This window comes from Vidua chalybeata, chromosome 10 (assembly GCF_026979565.1).
Source record: "Vidua chalybeata isolate OUT-0048 chromosome 10, bVidCha1 merged haplotype, whole genome shotgun sequence".
Taxonomy (NCBI): domain Eukaryota; kingdom Metazoa; phylum Chordata; class Aves; order Passeriformes; family Viduidae; genus Vidua; species Vidua chalybeata.
Genome location: NC_071539.1, coordinates 9,006,235 through 9,024,459, shown reverse-complemented (window position 1 = coordinate 9,024,459; position 18,225 = coordinate 9,006,235). Strand labels below are relative to the sequence as shown.

General features: G+C 40.0%; 1 protein-coding gene across 10 annotated transcripts in view; it reads right to left on the bottom strand.

Moving 5' to 3' along the window:
• Positions 1 to 18,225, bottom strand: part of ABCC5 (ATP binding cassette subfamily C member 5) — a 69,860-nt gene that overhangs the window by 34,324 nt on the left and 17,311 nt on the right. For 8 of the 10 annotated variants that reach the window (XR_008432593.1, XM_053951822.1, XM_053951821.1 and 5 more), the window contains 18 exons: positions 15,165 to 15,398; positions 14,880 to 15,053; positions 13,452 to 13,599; positions 12,806 to 12,954; positions 12,115 to 12,222; positions 9,991 to 10,341; positions 8,447 to 8,518; positions 8,193 to 8,317; positions 7,518 to 7,590; positions 6,776 to 6,979; positions 5,972 to 6,115; positions 4,161 to 4,266; positions 3,307 to 3,491; positions 2,143 to 2,289; positions 1,687 to 1,816; positions 992 to 1,145; positions 753 to 881; positions 224 to 410 (listed from right to left, as the gene is read on the bottom strand). Coding sequence is in view for 9 of the 10 variants with exons in the window: in XM_053951822.1 (XP_053807797.1) it covers positions 224 to 410; positions 753 to 881; positions 992 to 1,145; positions 1,687 to 1,816; positions 2,143 to 2,289; positions 3,307 to 3,491; positions 4,161 to 4,266; positions 5,972 to 6,115; positions 6,776 to 6,979; positions 7,518 to 7,590; positions 8,193 to 8,317; positions 8,447 to 8,518; positions 9,991 to 10,341; positions 12,115 to 12,222; positions 12,806 to 12,954; positions 13,452 to 13,599; positions 14,880 to 15,053; positions 15,165 to 15,398 (2,820 nt within the window). In the remaining variant the exon portion in view is untranslated. Of the gene's footprint in view, positions 1 to 223; positions 411 to 752; positions 882 to 991; positions 1,146 to 1,686; positions 1,817 to 2,142; positions 2,290 to 3,306; positions 3,492 to 4,160; positions 4,267 to 5,971; positions 6,116 to 6,775; positions 6,980 to 7,517; positions 7,591 to 8,192; positions 8,318 to 8,446; positions 8,519 to 9,990; positions 10,342 to 12,114; positions 12,223 to 12,805; positions 12,955 to 13,451; positions 13,600 to 14,879; positions 15,054 to 15,164; positions 15,399 to 16,210; positions 17,788 to 18,225 lie in introns of those variants that run through there. The other 2 variants (XM_053951827.1, XM_053951831.1) reach the window with 2 other exon arrangements.

Genomic DNA, 18,225 nt, shown 5'->3' with positions numbered 1-18,225 from the left:
AGCTTAGAAACTTCTCCCAAGAGCAACAGCTTTAAATATGCGGTGTCTAAGCTCTTTAATTTCCCCTCAGCACCACAAGGAGGCAGAAGAAGCCAAACAGCAGCTCCAACACAAGTGTTCAGAGCCCTGCAGCTCCTCTGAGCCGGCACTGGACACTGTTTGCTCATTAGCAATATCTACATTAAAAGAGAAATTAAGTATTACAGTATGTGGTCACACTCACCTGCACAGCATAGGAGATGGCCAGCCCAGCGTAGGCAGGAGGGATCTGGCCATGCATCAGGACAATCATAAGGCCAGTGGTTGTGATCAGAGCAATGCTGATGATGTCCAGGCGCACGGCCAGCCAGCGCATCGCACAGCTGAACAGGTAAAACGGAGCCTGGTTGTCATCCAGCAGCTCCTGGTACCTGAAACAAACAATAAAGGTTCGTAGACTCCATGAGCCTGATGTTCTACAAGTATCAGACATACTTAAACTCCTGTTTCAGGATTCAGGGTGGGAAGACTCATCACTGACCAAGTTTCAAACCAAAACATGATGTCAGGGTTTGCAAATTTTCTCCCACCGCTGCTCTTCCCAGTTTTCCCTCACCCATCCCTCTGTTCTCTCAATTTTTTTCCCCAGAAAAGTAACTTTCAGTCATAGAGTCAATGATCCATCGGACCCCAGTGATAAATCCTTCTGAATGTCAGAAGCTGTTGTATTCAGCTTTGTGCTCCAGCATTACCAGATGGATATCTAGACTGACCTGTGCAGAAATTCCTGTCCTTTGTGGTAGGCATGGATTGTGGAGAGACCCTGGATGCTAGATGTAATGTGAGACAAGAATGGAGACTGTGTGATGTTGTCCAGACGCTTGAGCTCTCGAATAAAGACTCTGGAAGGAAAGAAGCATTTTGAGTTTCATGCAAAACCACCATGTGCCAACCACTATGTTGTACTTGAAGGTGAAAGTACCTTTTCAGCCAAAGCAGCTGATGCACTTACCTAGACACAACATGCAGAACTGTGAACAGGACAATGAGGGGCCCCACTGCCACCAGGAACCAGGGGAAAACCCCAGAAATCACTCCCACACAGAAGAACACAAGGATGACATTCTGGATGAACATTTCTGCTTGAAATGGCAAACGAACGTCAACTGGGGAAATGGAAGGAAAAGAGGAAGATCTTGAGTACAGAAAACTAAAACAACCCATAGAAATCAACTCAGTCCATCTGTACCTCAGTAACAAACACATGGATTTCTCTTAGTTTATTCAAATTAAAAATGTACATTTTCATTGGGATGTGTTTGCTTTCTGAGTTACTGGCAGTCTATTCCCATTTGCAGAACTATCACTGATGTAACTCTGACCTAATTACCACCTGTGCTGCACATCAGCTTCACTCTAATATTTTAAGTTGCTCCTGCATTAACTGCTGAGAGCCCATGTGCAGCCTGGAGGTACAACAACAGTAGCACATTTCCTTCTTCATAAGTGGATGCTCAGACCTGAGCTATCAGCTGCCTTCTAGAATCATAACCCAGGTATATCCCAATTCCTGCTTTGTTTATTGCAAGTGCACATTTGGCAACAGACATAGGGTACAATCACCCCAACAGCAACAGACTGGAGAGTATTCAGGACTTAACTGGGAGGTCTGAATGTGGGATTTACAGGGCACACAGTTAGAGATACCTTCATCCATGTCTTTGGAAAACCTGTTGAGGATCCTCCCAGTGGGTGTAGTGTCAAAGAACTTCATGGGGCTACGCAGAATCCGTCGGAAGAGCTCATCATGGAGCCTTGAGGATGCTCTAAGAGTTCCCTGACAATCCAGAAAACATTTCAGGGTTATAAAGCAGTGTTTGCCTTCCTGCCATCCAAATATTCTACTCCATTTCTCTCTCCAACCATAAGAGGTTTTTTACTGCATTCCATGCTTCCAACCAATGAAGGAAGCTATTAATTTGACCAGAAGTTCAGCAGAAACATGGTGCAGCCTCAAGAGCTGGCTGCAGAAACATAGCCATATGGAAACAATCCATGACTGACTCTGGTTCAAAAGTCTCTTGGGAGATGACCAAAAGAACCAGTGACGGCAATCTGCAGAAGTAGGAGGAGGGGGAAGCAAACACCAGCACTGGTACATACCTTTACAAAGACCACACCACGAACAGCTTTCAGGATCAACATAACTGCCATAGACAGTGCATAGATGCCAGCATAGTAATGCATGTGAGGGTTATCTTTCATACTGTTGCTTATGACAGTCTCATTTCCCAAAGTCACAGTGGTGTTCTGCAGAAAATTCAAGGTTTCAGAGGTTAGTTAAGACAAGGATGAAGCATGCATACATTACATATGGTAGAATTTAACTGCCTTGTTTCTTCTCCCACTATATTTGATATGTCTTCTTTCAAGTACTTCAGTGACCACTGAAACTTCAGAAACTTTTCCCTGGGAGAGATGCTTGACTTGTAGATTTGTAACCCTTGATCTTTTTCCTACAAAATCTTTCAAAATACTACCACAATGCTTATTTAATTTGATTCCTAATCTCTCATTTCATGCTTATTTCTTGTGTTCTTCTGAACAATGTCAGATACTTTGATACTACCACACAGCCATATTCACCTTGGATAGATCTTTATCAAACACTTATTTCTGTGACTATGCAATAAATTCTTTATGGTCACACTGTTATATATTCTCATTCTCTCTTCTATTTTTAAGTGTGTTTAAGGACCTCATTGCTGATTCTAATATTGTTGGCCATCAGCACTTCATTATTTATCTCTGAGATTCATACCTTGCTCTCTGTGCCCCCACAAAAAACTTTTGCAGTTATATTTGGAGTTTTAAATGCATCAAGACTTGCAATCAAAGTCCTAAGAGTGGGAAAAAACCCAAACCATCCCAGAATCTACAAAGCAATTCCCAAGCTTTGGGAAGTCCAAGTTTGACTCAAAGCCATATTTTAACAAAAATTTTCCTGTTAGATATAACATCACATTTAAACAAAACATAACACTAAAATTAGCTTGTTGGCTCCTTTCATATTTTCACTTCCTTTTCTTAGGCTAACCAAGAAAAGGAACAAGAGGGCAGTATTAAACCACAAGTTATTATATCTTTCTTATTACTGGAGCTCTCTTATTCTTGGAGGTGAACTCCCTAGTGAAACCACCTCCTGGGGAGCCTTACAATTTATTTAAATTAGGAAGCAGCATTTGGTCTTGCAGGACTGCTTGGGATTAGTCTAGCAGAACACCTGCAGCCCATTAGACACAAGAGTAGAAAAGCTATTGAACTTACTCCACTGCCTTGCTTGATCCAGAAACTCAGCCACCAGTTGCTAAAAGCTGTGCTCCCCACATTTAGCACAAACAGTGCCATGATGATGAGGAATGCAAAGGGGCCTCCAGCTGCCTGAATGTAAACACCATAAACAGACCAGGGGACAGAGCCTTTGCCTTTTTCTTCCAACTGGACCAACTGGCCTGTGAAATAGAAGATGAAGAGGGAAAGAGGAAAGCTCTTCCATGAAATTCCCAAAAATTTGTGAACACTCACAAAATTAGTCTTTCAAATTGTGCAGAGTACTTTCAGAAACATACACTTTACTTCATACTTAGTGGTTCAAACAGTTTTTCAAGAAGTCACATTTCTTCTGCAGTATCATTTAGTCATGGTACAGCTGAAAAAGCCTCATCAGAGACTTAAATGTTAGGCTGGGATCGGCCTCACTATTGCTTTTCAAACCCTGAAGTTCAAAGCTAACATTAAACAGAACTGCAGAGGTCAGACCTTCCCTTCACCCATAAATGCCATGTCCTGCCCAGGACTGAGTGCCAAGCTGTACACATGGCCCTCTTAGGACAGGAGGAAGAGGTGGTGTGGGAGACAAGGCAGTACCAGCTCCTTTGTGCTAATGGCATCTGACCAACAGGAGCCTGACTGAACTTAAAAACATTGTACAGGCACCCATATTTAATGAATTAATGAATGTTCTTTGCCCACTGCCTGTCTCCTATCAACCACACTAAGTGATTAGGATTGAGACAGCTTCCAAACCCTGAAAGGTACATTGACAATATACTTTGAAGCACATGTTTTGAGCTTATTGGAGTACAAAATAATTACAGCCAGAAATTTGATTACATAGTTACCCTCTTCTTCCTTCTTTACAACTTTCTCCTTCTTCACAGACCCTGTTTTGGTACTTTTATCCTGGGGCCTTTTTAATGAATTGTTTGTGTTCTTCTTTATATTAATCTGCAGGAAAACAGTGACACTAAACAGAGTAGTTTGCTTTGACATTTTCATATCTAAACACCAACTTTTATTTAACTGCCACCTAAGGACAAAGGCTTTCAATAGCTCATCACGGAGGATATTAACTTCACAGTTATTACAGATGATTGCCAACTCTGGTGGACTAAATTCTCCTCCTCTGTTAATCTGAACTACTACCAACCTGTACAGGTAGAGTGCAAGGGTAATTTCCAGGATCAGTGAAATTATGAGTGTACATAGTAGAGGAATGATATCCCTACTAGTGCAAGAAAGATATAATCTCCTTATCCCTTGTAAAAATAACTCTCATTTTTTTAAAGAGGCTTTTTTTCCCCAAGCACCCTAGCACTTACAGACATTTCATGACAGCTTTCTTAAGAAAAGTCAGGTTAACTTGATCTTCCAGAAATCCAATATCCAAACACTAAAGTGACACACAAGCACTGCTCTAAACCCAGCCATCTTTCCATAACTGGGAGTTACTGCCTGTTCAGAGTCAGCCCACATGGACTGAAACCCCTTACGCACCACGTTCAGGGCTGCCTTCCCACACCTTGCACAAGATCAAACCACAGAGAATCCAACTGATGATCCATTTATTCTTATCCCACAGGGAATGCAATTTAATGGTCTTTCCATGAGCTAATGTTTACAGCAACATTGAAGGTCAGCCAAGCATGAAGACTGGAGAATCTCTTGTTCACTATCATTATATTAGTCTTAAAATGGCAGAACTATTATCTTCATGCCTCAAAGGACATGCAGAGCAATGCATTATATCCTTTTGCTTCTTTCACAAATATCTCTCAGGAGAATGTGTCACCAAGCTCCTTCTATATCTAATTCTTATAATGCTTCCTTCTCAGAAATGTTTTAAATGTCTCATGAGTAAGGAGTCTCTCATCTCTTAAAAAATAAACTGTTGTTGTGCTTTTAATCTTTTCTAAGAGAAAATGCAAATAAAATTTAGACAAGTTATTACAAATGAAAATGCAAAGATCCTTACTCTAGAGATTAACTTCAGGAAACAAAGAGCAGAAGGGTGGGAAAAATGAAACTGCTGAAAATTTAGATGATGTTGTACTGAATGGTTCTTGTTATTTTCTAGATTTACAATTTTTGCACCAACTGAAATACTAGAGCACATATTCAAGTTTGCATTTATAGACTTTTTCATAACAGAATTAGTGTCAAAGCAAAACATTTTTCTCAAACTCCCAAAACACAGTATTTTCAGTTATGCCTCCAAAATACTGTCACATCTAACTTTTGACAAGTTGTGTCACACCTGCTGTGCCTCAGTCACACTCCACTGAAAGCATAGCAACAAGCCAGTAAGAAGTTTTTCAGATAAAACTTGTTAATGATCTGAGCTAATTCAGAGGTAAATTAAGGAGTGATATGTACAATAAGAGAAGAACTTCCTGCTCTGAGCATCACCAGGGGAGACACTACAATATTTTCATGATTAAGTCATGAGCTCATTGGCAGAGTCCTCTCTAGCACACATTCCCTAAAAACAAACTGTGACAAAGTGCTAATGAAGCAGAGATTATTCTATAGGAAATCTATTGGTCAGATCAACACATGAAAGTATGTGAAGCCATTTTCCAGGTTTCCAACATCATCACTTGGTTCACCTCAGAATAGTCAAGATTCAGAGCACTTTAAAATAAACAAGTACCTCAATATGTGGTGTTTCTCCCAGCTGTAGGCTATTAAAAATAGTTGCATAATCCCCATTTAAATTCATCAGTTCCTCATGACTGCCTTGCTCGGTAATGCAGCCTTCTTTCATGAAGATCACTTCATCACAGTCAACAAGGTACTGGAGAAAGTGGCAGCAAGAACAAGTCTCTATCATGATGCTCAATAACCAAACACTCCCACACAACCCTTCTCAGTAGCTTGTAGACACTGGCACACAGCACACCTATTCCCACACAGACAGCTGATTTTCAGAGGTCCTCTGGCTATAGCACCATGATTATTCACACTACACAAATAAAAAGATTTTGTGTCCTATCAAAACCAATCTCTTCTGGAAGACATGACTCAGGATACTTAAACACTGCAAATACTGATAGACTAAGCACTAATATTTCTATGCACAGAAGACAGCAAAAAAAATCTCAGGTACATCAATTCTGATTTACTGACACCAAATATAACTGTTTCTGCTGTGATGAAAAAAACTTTATAGCAAGTTAGCAAAAATATTTTTTAACAGGTATTTATTTCTCTAGTACATTTTCTTTAGCCAAGGGTTACCAGTCCCAATCAGACACCAAGCAGCACTGGTATGAAATAATAAAATTGTGCTCCGTGCACATCTGCAAACTTAGTTTATAAATGTAAACCACACATTCTATAGACAGACAGGGTTGTTCTGTCACAGGTCAGGGCACAGAAGTTTCCAGTATGAAGGCAACTGATTAACAAACCATTTCAAGAAGGTCCAAGAAAGAAAGTATGAGAGATTCAGTACCTGAAGCTGATGTGTGATGAAAAGGACAGTCTTTGACTTCAGGTGCTTCCTTATTGCACTGTTAAAAATGTGATTTCCAACGTGAGCATCTAAGGCACTAAGGGGGTCATCGAGGATGTAAATGTCCCTGTCACTGTACAGGGCTCGAGCCAGACTGATTCTCTGACGCTGTCCCCCACTCAGGTTAGCCCCTCGTTCACCAATCTGCACAGAGACACACACCCATCATTGTATTTCTTCAGCACCATGCAACATAGATAACCAGAATAAAGCAGACCATAATAATCATTTTTATAGATTTATATAGATACTGTCCCATAATATTTTATATTCATACATATATGTATTCAAGTTTAAGTGTCCACTTTGTGACATGTGTTATACATTCAAACTCAAGGTTAATATGCTTGAAATGTGGCAGTATTTTCTTTGCTTACTTTACCTTTTATGAATTAACATAGCCATTTTTTTCCTTAGGTATTTTAAATCAAGTTCAATTAGGTCCTATTAAGGCAGCTAAATTTACAACACAATAAAAGAAATTCCCAAACAGTCAACATCTCAGTAAAAAACAGGGTATAACTCTTAACAGTCCACGGCCCACTAAGGTCAGCTCAAGAGAATGCATTCAACAGCTTGGCTCATATACATCCTAGACTGATGTACCCTTGTTCCAGTTTATCCTGCCAAACCAGAACTCTTTTCTCCATCTATTAATTACTTTAGTATAAGCAAAATATACCTCTGTCAGGTCCCCATTTGGAAGGATGGCCAGGTCAGGCCTTAGACAGCAACCATTCAGCACAGTATTGTATCTGAAGAACAAGTAGATAAATAGTTAAGAACACTGATTTTCCCCACAATTATTTAACTAGTACAGCATTATATCATTTTCTACACTAATAGCAGATACTACAGCAGCCTAAAACAAATCATCTGCCTTGGAGTCTCAGGAGAAAACTGAGGGTAATAATTAATCACCTACTTCAAAAGCATTGTGAGGATAGAGAATTTGTTTTCAGGGATAGTTGGCTAAGGGCCACAGGAAAGTCCCCCAGTGGAGGTAGGCCATGGAAGATGTCAGTACATTGCACACAGCAGTTGTTGTGTCTGAAGAGGGCAAGGCCAGGACAGCAAGAGCAAACACCACTTTAGTGCTGCTCACAGCTGCTGGCTTCAACCAGAGGTCCAAGATGAGGCCCAGCCTCACCACAAGGAGCAGGGCCAGGCACACTGACAGCCACCAGCCACAGGGCCACATACAAGAGAGGCAGGATCCTAAATGGGTCTCAGAGGAGACTTAGACTCCAGAGGGGCACAGAGGCTTTATCTGCAGTGTACTCTGCATTAAATTCTTCCCACACTTGGGCCAAGAATGACTAAGCTTTCATGAAGATCAGCAAGCAGTCTGACAAACCTTTCTTCATCATACTCCTTGCCAAACAGGATGTTGTCCCGGAGAGTGGCGTTGAGGATCCAGGCCTGCTGGGCCACGTACGCGAAGGTCCCGCTTACTGCGATGCTCCCCTCCAACAGGGTCATCTGCAATTACACACCAGCTGTGAGATCATGCTACCCCATGTTTACAACAGACTGCATTCTACAGAGTACAAACAAGTGAAATAGGAGATGGGAAAGAAGAGCAGAAATACTCAAAACAGGATTTCTCACCTGTCCTAAAATTGCTGAGATAAGTGAAGTTTTTCCGCTCCCCACACTGCCACAAATTCCAACAAGTTTTCCCTACAAAGGAAAGGAAAAAAAAAATTACAGCACTCATTTCTTACATTCATCATCCCTGTCAGAATCCTGACTACTTCTAGTACCTCTGAGAGGACAGTTGGATAGAAGTGACAGCTCTAAAGTGACATAATAGACAAAAAAAGCAAGAGTCAGTCAGTATCAGTCACATACTCAAATTGTATAGAGTGAACACAACCCCACAGTGAAATAAAACTGAAATCAACTCTAAAAGTAAAAATAAAGATGTTTGAAGATCAGTTTCCTTTTTACTAGGGTTACAGGCCCAGAGGATCAATAAACCAAAAGCACCAAGATGCTTTTGAGAGTAATAAGGAAAGAAGTCTGAAAGAAAAGAGAATTGGTCCAGTCAAACTTCTTGCCAGTTAGATCCAATTTGCTAGAGAATATGTACGAAGAAAATACTAGAATTCAGTCACTTTGAAGAATTTCTCTGCAATAGAATGAGTGGGTTAATACCCCACATCAAACAATTAATTTATCAAAACTATTTTTATTCCTTTTGTAAAAAATGTAAAGTGAACAAGAAAGGTATATAGATGCTTGTGGAACACATTGCTGGCCTTCTCTTGATAGCAGAGAAAGACAAAACCAGCTTTTTTTTGACTTCTGAGACAAAACCAGCCTTTATATTTTCAAGTAACTGTACTCCTATTTGAGGCAATTTTTTAAACTATAGGCATTCTCTCCCAGAGTTTAAAATATAGGTATTTTGACTGCTTAAAATAGCTTAAACTATCCCTCTATTTGTATAACTATATAAGACAATTTAACCATGGATATCTTCATAAATATATGGATCCCACTATTACAACATCCAAATGCCAGACTGCAAAGCTTTTGTATGTGTAGATAATGTCATGTATTAAGTTCAATGCTTTTTCTTTGACATCTTACATGCTTTTACCCACCTTGGAGCAAATAGCTCCAAATGCTTCTACAACTCTTGAAAATCTGCATCTACCTGCACAAAAATTCTCAAGGAAGAAAATTGCACATTCTTCAATGAAAAGCACTGTTATGCTCCATTGGAACACCTAATCACCTAAAATGTTCACCCAGAAGAATACAGATGAAACTGCAGAATTATCAAGCCACTGCAGGAACACACTGCTCACCATTGGTACCTGGTGCCCTGCAGGTTCTCTGAGCTCAGTGGCTCACACACTGTCCTAGGAGCTGCAAACCCCTCAGTTGGATGTGGAAGCTATACAGCCTGCCCTTGTTTCACAGGCTGTTTGCAAAGATGTAGTTGCTAAAACAGCACAGCTGTTTACAGCAAGATCAGACACTGCATCCTGGATACTGCAGTTGCCATGGATATTACAGGAGCGCACAAAAGCAATATGCTCCATTTCATGTAAAATGAAACAGCACACAGCTCTCTGTTCCAGGGGACAGCTATAATGAGGCCTTCTAAAAGCTCAGAAATTCCTCCTTTCATTTCTTCTTACCTTTTCTATCTCCAAGTCAATGTTGTACAGGGTCCTCTGAAGCCGAAGGTTAACCAGGTGGATGATTTTCTGCTCCTCTTCGGGGCTGTGATGGTCATCACTGTCCACTAGAAGATGGCCCTTCTGCTCTGCTAGCACAGCTTGCTGTCCTTCATTCTGTAGCTTCATTTTCTCTTTCTTGCTCTTGGTGACTTTCCTGTCTTTTTTCACTTTGGGGGTCAACTTTGGTGAGCTCTGGACGCTGGCGTGGGAGAAGTCCCAAGCCAAGGTAGCATTTTTCACCTCTATCGCGGTGTGAGGATTGGCTGGTTTTTTCTTTATCATATGAACCTCTTCCATTAGAAATAAACTCTGATAGGAGTTGTGAGAGAGGTGTAAAGATGAGACACCTGATCAAGACTGGGAGACAAGCCTACGGCACACTCACGCAGCAAAACACATCAGGCTATATAGTAGGAGGAAGCTGAAGAGCAAAAGGTAGCTCATTAGTGTAAACTAACTCCAGGTCTGCTAAGTGGCTGGGGCATTCCTGGATGTGGTGGAAGCACTTGGATACACTTGACTTTCACAGAACTGCAATACTCTGGATGTGATTTGACAGAGTATTCAACAGAGTCTTCCTTTGACACTGTTTGCAACTGCAGCTCTGTATGTTCCAGATTAAAAACACATGAGCAGAACACACAGGTTGGAGAGGAGAGGTCACTTGAGATAAAGTGACTGAGTTGTCCTGCACACCAACTCATTATGGAAGGAGACAGAATGGCTTTTAACTTGAGCCTTTACCCATCAACTTCTCTGCTGGGAAGAAGTCATCTTGCACAAGTGTAGCTGATCTCTCTCAGGCTGCTTGGCAAGAAGTCAGTCAACTGCATCACGTTTTCCACCACATCCATCAGTATTTACAATCAACAGATTAGGAAGACATTTTTCACACACTTTAATTACAAGATAAAATGTTTGCCACTTACACAATTTGTTTTGAACCAAGTAGTTTTTTGTCACTAAAAATCCTCAATTCCCAGCCTTATTTATTCTTGCAATTGCTATGTCTGAATCACACATTCATAAGAAAGCTCACACTCATTTACAGAGCCAAAAAGTCAATTACATTTTTACTGTGATGTCAGAGTTTCCTCACCTTATGTTACATTTCCTACACAATTTATAGGCAAACAGAGATAATTCAATTTCCTTTTCCTTCTCTTCCCTCCCAGAAAACTCCCTTAAGTGCACTTGGATTTAAGCAAGGCTGATTTTAGGCTGACTCAGAAGATGAAGCAAAATTGCTCAAAAGCTCAAAATCACTCTACAGATTCTGGCTTTCTCACATGGAAGTTTGTTCCATGAATGCATTACACAGAATCCATGTATCTGTCAGTGCTTGTGAAAGTGTTTACTTTGAAAGGGCTATTTTCCATTCTGGAAATTTCCACAATGTGTAATACACTGTTATCTTCAAGAGACAAGACAAAGTAAAGGTCTCCCGTTTGAGTTCATAAAGTACACAAAGTGTATTCATCCTCCAATCCCCATGATAGGAGATAAGATTGTTCATTATCAGGGCTTTACATTTTCTGCCATAGATCTGTTTTGCCAGATCACAACTCCATCTACTGATATAGAGGAATTTCAGTCACTTAATCTGGTCTGGAAATATAAAACCTCAGGATTCGATGACCACAGATAAAATCTCACTGTTTTTTGTCAACCTGCTTACCTAACACCTGATATTTTCAAAAAGTTTTATTAGCAAAGCATAAAATTTCTTTGTACACATATTGCAGTCTTCATATAGATGTTCTTAAAATGGAGTTAAAAATTATTATACACTGAGCCACTGAGTCCTTCACTCTTTTCTCTTCCTGTGGCCAACTTCAAAATCATAAAATCTTTGAATCAGACTATTTTGCTTCTCACACTGGTATTTTATTCTTAAACTGCTAATAATCCTTCACTACATTTGTATCTCTTGCAGAATCCAATAATCTAGAATGCTAAGTAAAGAAATATAACTTCTCTGCCATTAAAATCACATTACCTTCCAAGTGTTCCCTTTGCATCTACTGAACACATACAACACTCCACACTTACAGAGAAAACTGAGGCCAAATGACTGCTTACCTTAAATCTGTCAACAGAAACAGATGCCTCAGACAGAGACTTCACTGAGAACGGAGTTACTTTGAGAGCAAAAGTCATTGAGTTAAAGACAGTGACCACTGTGAATGCCTAAAAACAAGACAAGAAAAATAATCACACTTGCAATATTCTAACAGCTCCAGCCTTCCAAAAGCTGAAATGGCACAGCAGCAAGTCAAACCCATAGAAAAGGCCCGGTCCACGAACAATCATTTAAATATTAAACATATTCTCAAACAGCAAATCTACCCAACTCCTTCTCTAGTGCTTTTAACAGACCTGTTCTGTTTGTAGGTCTAACAAATGCAGCAGCCAGCAAAGTCTGCATTAACCTACTAGTAAAGTCACAAATTCATATCCTAGTTTTACACATTTGTGCTGTTTGCATCCAAGCACACTGCAAAACAAACATCCAGTAATCCCCAATGCCCCATCCAAACAGGGGGACTTACTTACATTCAGCCCAAAACCTGTTCTGAAGCAGGTCAGGACAAAAGAGCACCAAGAGCCTTTTGTGCAAAATATAAGACTCCACCTGCTGCTGTCACAGCCATCAGATATTCACTTCTGTGAGCAAAGATACAGCCTGGCCACATGGGCACAGCCACGCGAGAAATGGCTCAGCACAAAAGCTACAGAAGCAAAAGCATAAAGAATATTTCCATCAGTTTACCTGAGCTGCTGTAAGGTCATAGCCAAGGATCATATGGACAGAAAAGGTCACCACACTGGCAATGACAACAACGATGGGAGCCACTCCCACAGTGATGCTCTGGAAGTAGCCTGCACGCTCCAAGATTTTGCGTTCCTCCTCACGGATTTCTAGAAATACAAATAGGGGCACCACATATGAACTGTGATTAGGGGGTACATACACCAAACAGACAGTACCATAGCACTATATATAATCAGTAAGAGGCCTAACTCTACACTTTAGTGTTTATCACACTATAAATATTCTCATAAAGAAAGCAATTATAGAGGAAGAAACAATAATGGTCTGTAATCTCCACACAAATATAGGGATTTGATCTTTTTTTTTAAATAGAGCTGCCAGCACATTTATTAAATTACAAAAGGAAAACTGAAAAATTTAAGATTAATGTCATGCCACAAACATCATTACACTAGAAGGTGAAATTTTAGAAGCAGGTCTGTTTGTCCAACCCATTGTGCATAACACAGAGGAGCCTGAAGGATGACAGTGTTCTTACACTGCCCATCCAGCAGCACCTACAGCACAAAGTCAGGATGCACCAGGCTATAAAGCAGTGGGGTATCTACAGCAAAGAAGACATTTACAGACTGTGGGAACTCACTTTGAACATTCTGAGAAAATGGTTTGACCCAGGCATACATTTTAATGAATTTAATGTAATTAAGAACTTCATTCATCTTTTGCACACGTTCATCTGTTGTTGCTACACATTTTCTTCTGAAATAAGCTGTGAGGCGTGACACAAACATCTGAAACAAAAGACAACACCATGAAACATTAATGGCAAATCAGAAAAAGCAAGTACATTCAATTTGCAATTACCAGAGAAAATTAATTTTTAATCTGAAAAGGAGATCCAGGGATAGGACCAGGCAACTGCTGCTCTACCATAAAACTCAGGCTGGAAACATCATTAATTTCCTCCTGCCCCATCTGCACCAAGCATCAGACTTGTGACAGCAAATCTCAACAAAAATTTGAGAGGTGTGCACTTTTACCAGTATTGAATAGTACCAGTTCAGGTAAAGTTTCTGAAGCACAAAGTTAACCTAAAAACACACAAAGTTGACCCCCATTTTAGCCAGCCTTTTAACCTGATTCTGTAAGGCAAATCAGGACTTCGCCCAGCCAGATCAATTTCTAGTCTATGCTGGTAGTAAAACAGTCTTTAACATTTTTACTAAAATAATCTAAAACCAGCAAGTTGTTTGATATGTTTTAAAGTATCTGGTACTCCTACATTCATCCCATTCCTGGTCTGAAATTCAAACCCAATGCACTGCTTCAGGAAGTTTTATCTCCTTGCCTTTCTTCACACACCTGTAGACTCTTTTTTCAAGTCCCACATCAATAAAGGAGGACTGCTGGAAAGAACTGGAAAACATGTTCAAATTCCACTCCTCATTCCCCTCTAAAACACAACTCCCACTACATAATCCTTACTTTTGGCCAGATAAATTGGGCCACAGTGAACCTCACAGTATTCAGCCTCCATGTTTTATAAAACATGTATTATGAATACAGTAACAAATCTTCAGCAGTCTTACAGACATTTTATAGGCAAGAAGATTTTGGCTTGAACTAGCCTATTTCTCAGCTCAGCAGAAGCAGAAGTACCTCATCAAGAACAAGCTGTGCCAGATGTGGTGTTTTGCAACATCTTGCATTGAGTCAAGAAATCAAGAACACTGCTTATGCAACACTGAGCTCCCATACACAAGCTGGAGGACTCATATCTTTCCAACATCAACCATAAGCACCTGAATATTCTACAGTTTCATTTAGATATGAATATTAGTCTCAGACAAATCAGCTTTCCTATCCCCATTTTCTAATTTTATCACTTTGAGCTTCTACAAGCCAGGACACTGATTCCATATTTCTGCTTCATACACAATCTTGTACATGCCTTCAAGAAAGTGCAATGCCAAACTGGCTAAATCTAGCACATTTCAACACTTTTAATTCAGAACTATACATCTGTTTGACCTAAGAAAAATAAAGCAAGTCTTAACTCTCTCCAACTCACCATTGCTGGGTAGAAGAGGATGAAGACAGCAGATCCCAAGAAGCCTGTTGGACCCAGAATAATCACATTATAAACCATGCCCAAGATGGCCACAATAGGGCCCCCAGCCAACAAACTGCCAACTGCTGCAGCTTCAAACATCCTCTGACCATCATTGGAACAAACATTTATGAGCTGAAAACAGATGGAACAGATAATTTAGATTTAAGGCACAGCTCATTCTCAAAGGAATATATTACACATCCCTTTTCACATTGCCATTTCCAAAACAAGGCTGCAGCTTACCTCTCCAAGAGACTTCTCCTTGATGTTCTTCAGCTTAAGAATTTTCTTAAACGCCATTGTCAGGACAGCCCCACGCAGTCTGACCCCCGTGCGATAATTCAATGCCCAGGTTAGTGCCAGGGACCACGATCGCACCACTTCCGTCATAAAGATGCCAAAAACTAAAAACAAGCTGTACTGCAGGTTGGACTCGCTCTGCTGGGTATACTCCAAGAGGTGTTTCACAACGAATGCCTACAGGAAGAAATGCAAGCTTGCATGAACATCGCATCATCCCAGAAGACCATACAACAACTTTATGTTAAGTTAGAAATAAGTAGGCTACTTTGCTTTTAAAAGAGCCATTTGAAATAGAAAGCATCTTCTTTCCAGAAGTAATAAGTGTCAATACAAGAAGTACTGTAACACAAGCCCTGCTGAGAGCCAAGCACTGAGTCAAATTTAGTAAGTAAAGAGAGTTTAATTTGGAACCATATTCCTCGCAGCACGCTCCTAATCCTCCGTGTCTTCTAACTTAACATAAATGTGTCAGTTAGCTGAAAGCAATGCATTATCATATAGAAGAGTTTTAAAATATAGTCACTACTTATACATCTGCACACATTAAGAAACATTCCTTTAAGTGACATTAAGACCTTTTTTATTTTATCTCTGGTTTGCTTCAAACGTGCTTATTTGATAAAAAGGAACAATGTACCTACAGTTGTAGAGGGGAAGAGTGAGAAGGACATTTGCAAAACATTCCTGGAAATAAACATCAGCAGTTTAATAGTAAAGAAAAAAACAAGCAGAAAGCACAAGGTACGCAATACCACAAATCATTTGGGATAGGGGAGGAAAAAAAAAAAAAGACAAAAAAATTAACCATTCAATCCCTCCCCATACCCTCTTCCCCCAAGAACATAAACACTTTACCTCAGGAATCACATTTCAAACATCACCTGCAGAAAGAGGACAGCCCCCAGAACCACCACTTCCCATCTCCAGCTCTTTGTGGTCCAGTGGCATAATATAACATTATACAATTCACAACCACCAGCATAAAATATTATTAACTGTGAAACAATAGGCTTTTATTTGAAATGAAGTGTCATCTTAAATGGTAACATCCCAAAAACACTATACAACAGGTGGACCATTGTATAAATATACAATCTGCACATACAGCATAATTATAAAGGGCTAATATCTAACAGTCAGTCTTAACTTCTAACAAACTAGATTTAAATCTATACACAAAATTATAAAGATACAAAAACAGAATGGTATTCGTTCACGGAGTCCAAAAGAAGTCAAACTTGAAGGTACCAACAGAGGAGGCTTCTGAGGCTGCACAAATTCTGAAATGCGGTTTCAAAAGTATCCTACAGTAAGGCTTCACAGACAGCAAGAGACTTCCTAGAGAGCTTTTCAACAAATGATGTTTTAAGATACTGGTGCTGTCGATATACTAGTACAGAGTAGAGAGTTACCTTTGCCCACAAGAAAAATCAACAAAAAAAATCTGAGACCAAAGAAAATATTTGAGAAGCCTTTCACATCATAGTCCGTTGAAGTCCTCTTGGCTAAACCATGTTTTGCAAGTAGGAGTTCTGTATAGTTTGAAGAGAGGGAAAAATAAAACCCCACAACTCCAGCAAAGGTTTTGATAGCTACAGCCCAGCACCAAATAACAAAAAAAAAAAAAAAAAAAAAGATCAAATGTTCAGAGGAAAATAATTCTGCACATCAGAACCAAGGAAACATGCTGTAAATAATTTTGTTCTTTTTCACAGATGTGAATTAAAGCCAGATGTCCATTAGATTCTGGAATGGTCACTGAGAAAATTTACATACCGATCACTGAACAAATGTGAGGAGCTCACATTCACAGATCTATTGTATTCCAACTTTCTCCTGATTTGATTTAATTTTACATCAACTGTTTGGATCACAACTGCATACAGTTGGTCTGCAGTTATTGTGGAGATTACTGACTTCTTTTCCCAGTATTCAATCCAACATTTGCAACTGAGTCACTGAGCAATTGGGGTGAAAATCCCCCTTTTTCCTCACGAGCTGTAACTCAGCATGGTCGCAGACTGCAAGCATTTTCTCACACACCACAGCATTGCTGAAAGTCTCCAAGACAGGATGTATAAAGATAGCAGATGTTTCCTGGGGTCTCATTCCTCCCAAAACGTTAGTGCAATTTTGCAGCACTATTTTATAGATTCAGCATCTCCCATGATGAAATAGAGACCAGCTTACATTATACCCCAATTTATTTTTGTTCCGGAAGAAAGAAAAGAGGAAACAGCAGATTAAAGAATTTTGAAAAAGGAGGGGAAAAAAGTCACAGAAAATTAACATTTACATCTGAACAAGTATTATTCAAATTCATATTAGTTTAATGAAAATAATCCAGCATAAAGTTATTTACAAAACAAAAACATTGCAGTATATAAACTAAGCTAAGGGGGAGAAAGAGCTCCTGTGGCTATTACCGTAGTGGTTGGTACAAGCTGCTTGGCTGTCTTAAGCATTCCCATGGAATAAACATTACCTTACCTTTGCTCTTGGCGGTGGCTCTGGCCAGCAGGAATGCCTCATCCTGACGCAGAAAACAGCCATCCTGAAAATGCTGAAGAACAGCTTCTGTCACTGGTCCCACTGCAGTGCCGGCGTCCCTGCTGCAGCCAGCATGCCACAGCACGGGGCAGGCTGCAGCTGGAGCCAACAGGGAAACTGGAAAACTTACCTCCCACAGCTTACCACTCCCCCCTCCAGTAACTGACCAAACTGTCAAGCTGTGCTCCAATAAAATAGCAAGTTTCCCCATCTCCCAAATGGGAAGAATAGCTCTGAACAGTAGCAAACAGGTACATTGTTCAGATCTGGAGTTAAACTGATGACATTCAGCAATCAAGAAACCTCTTTGCTCCTCCACCAGAACTTGGAAGTTTTGGTAGCTGATCAAATAGTAGCAAGTATTTATTGGAGATAAATAATATATCACCTATAGTAGTACATTCTGATGGTTATTACAAGGCAGTCTGACACATGCAGCTGACTCACCAGG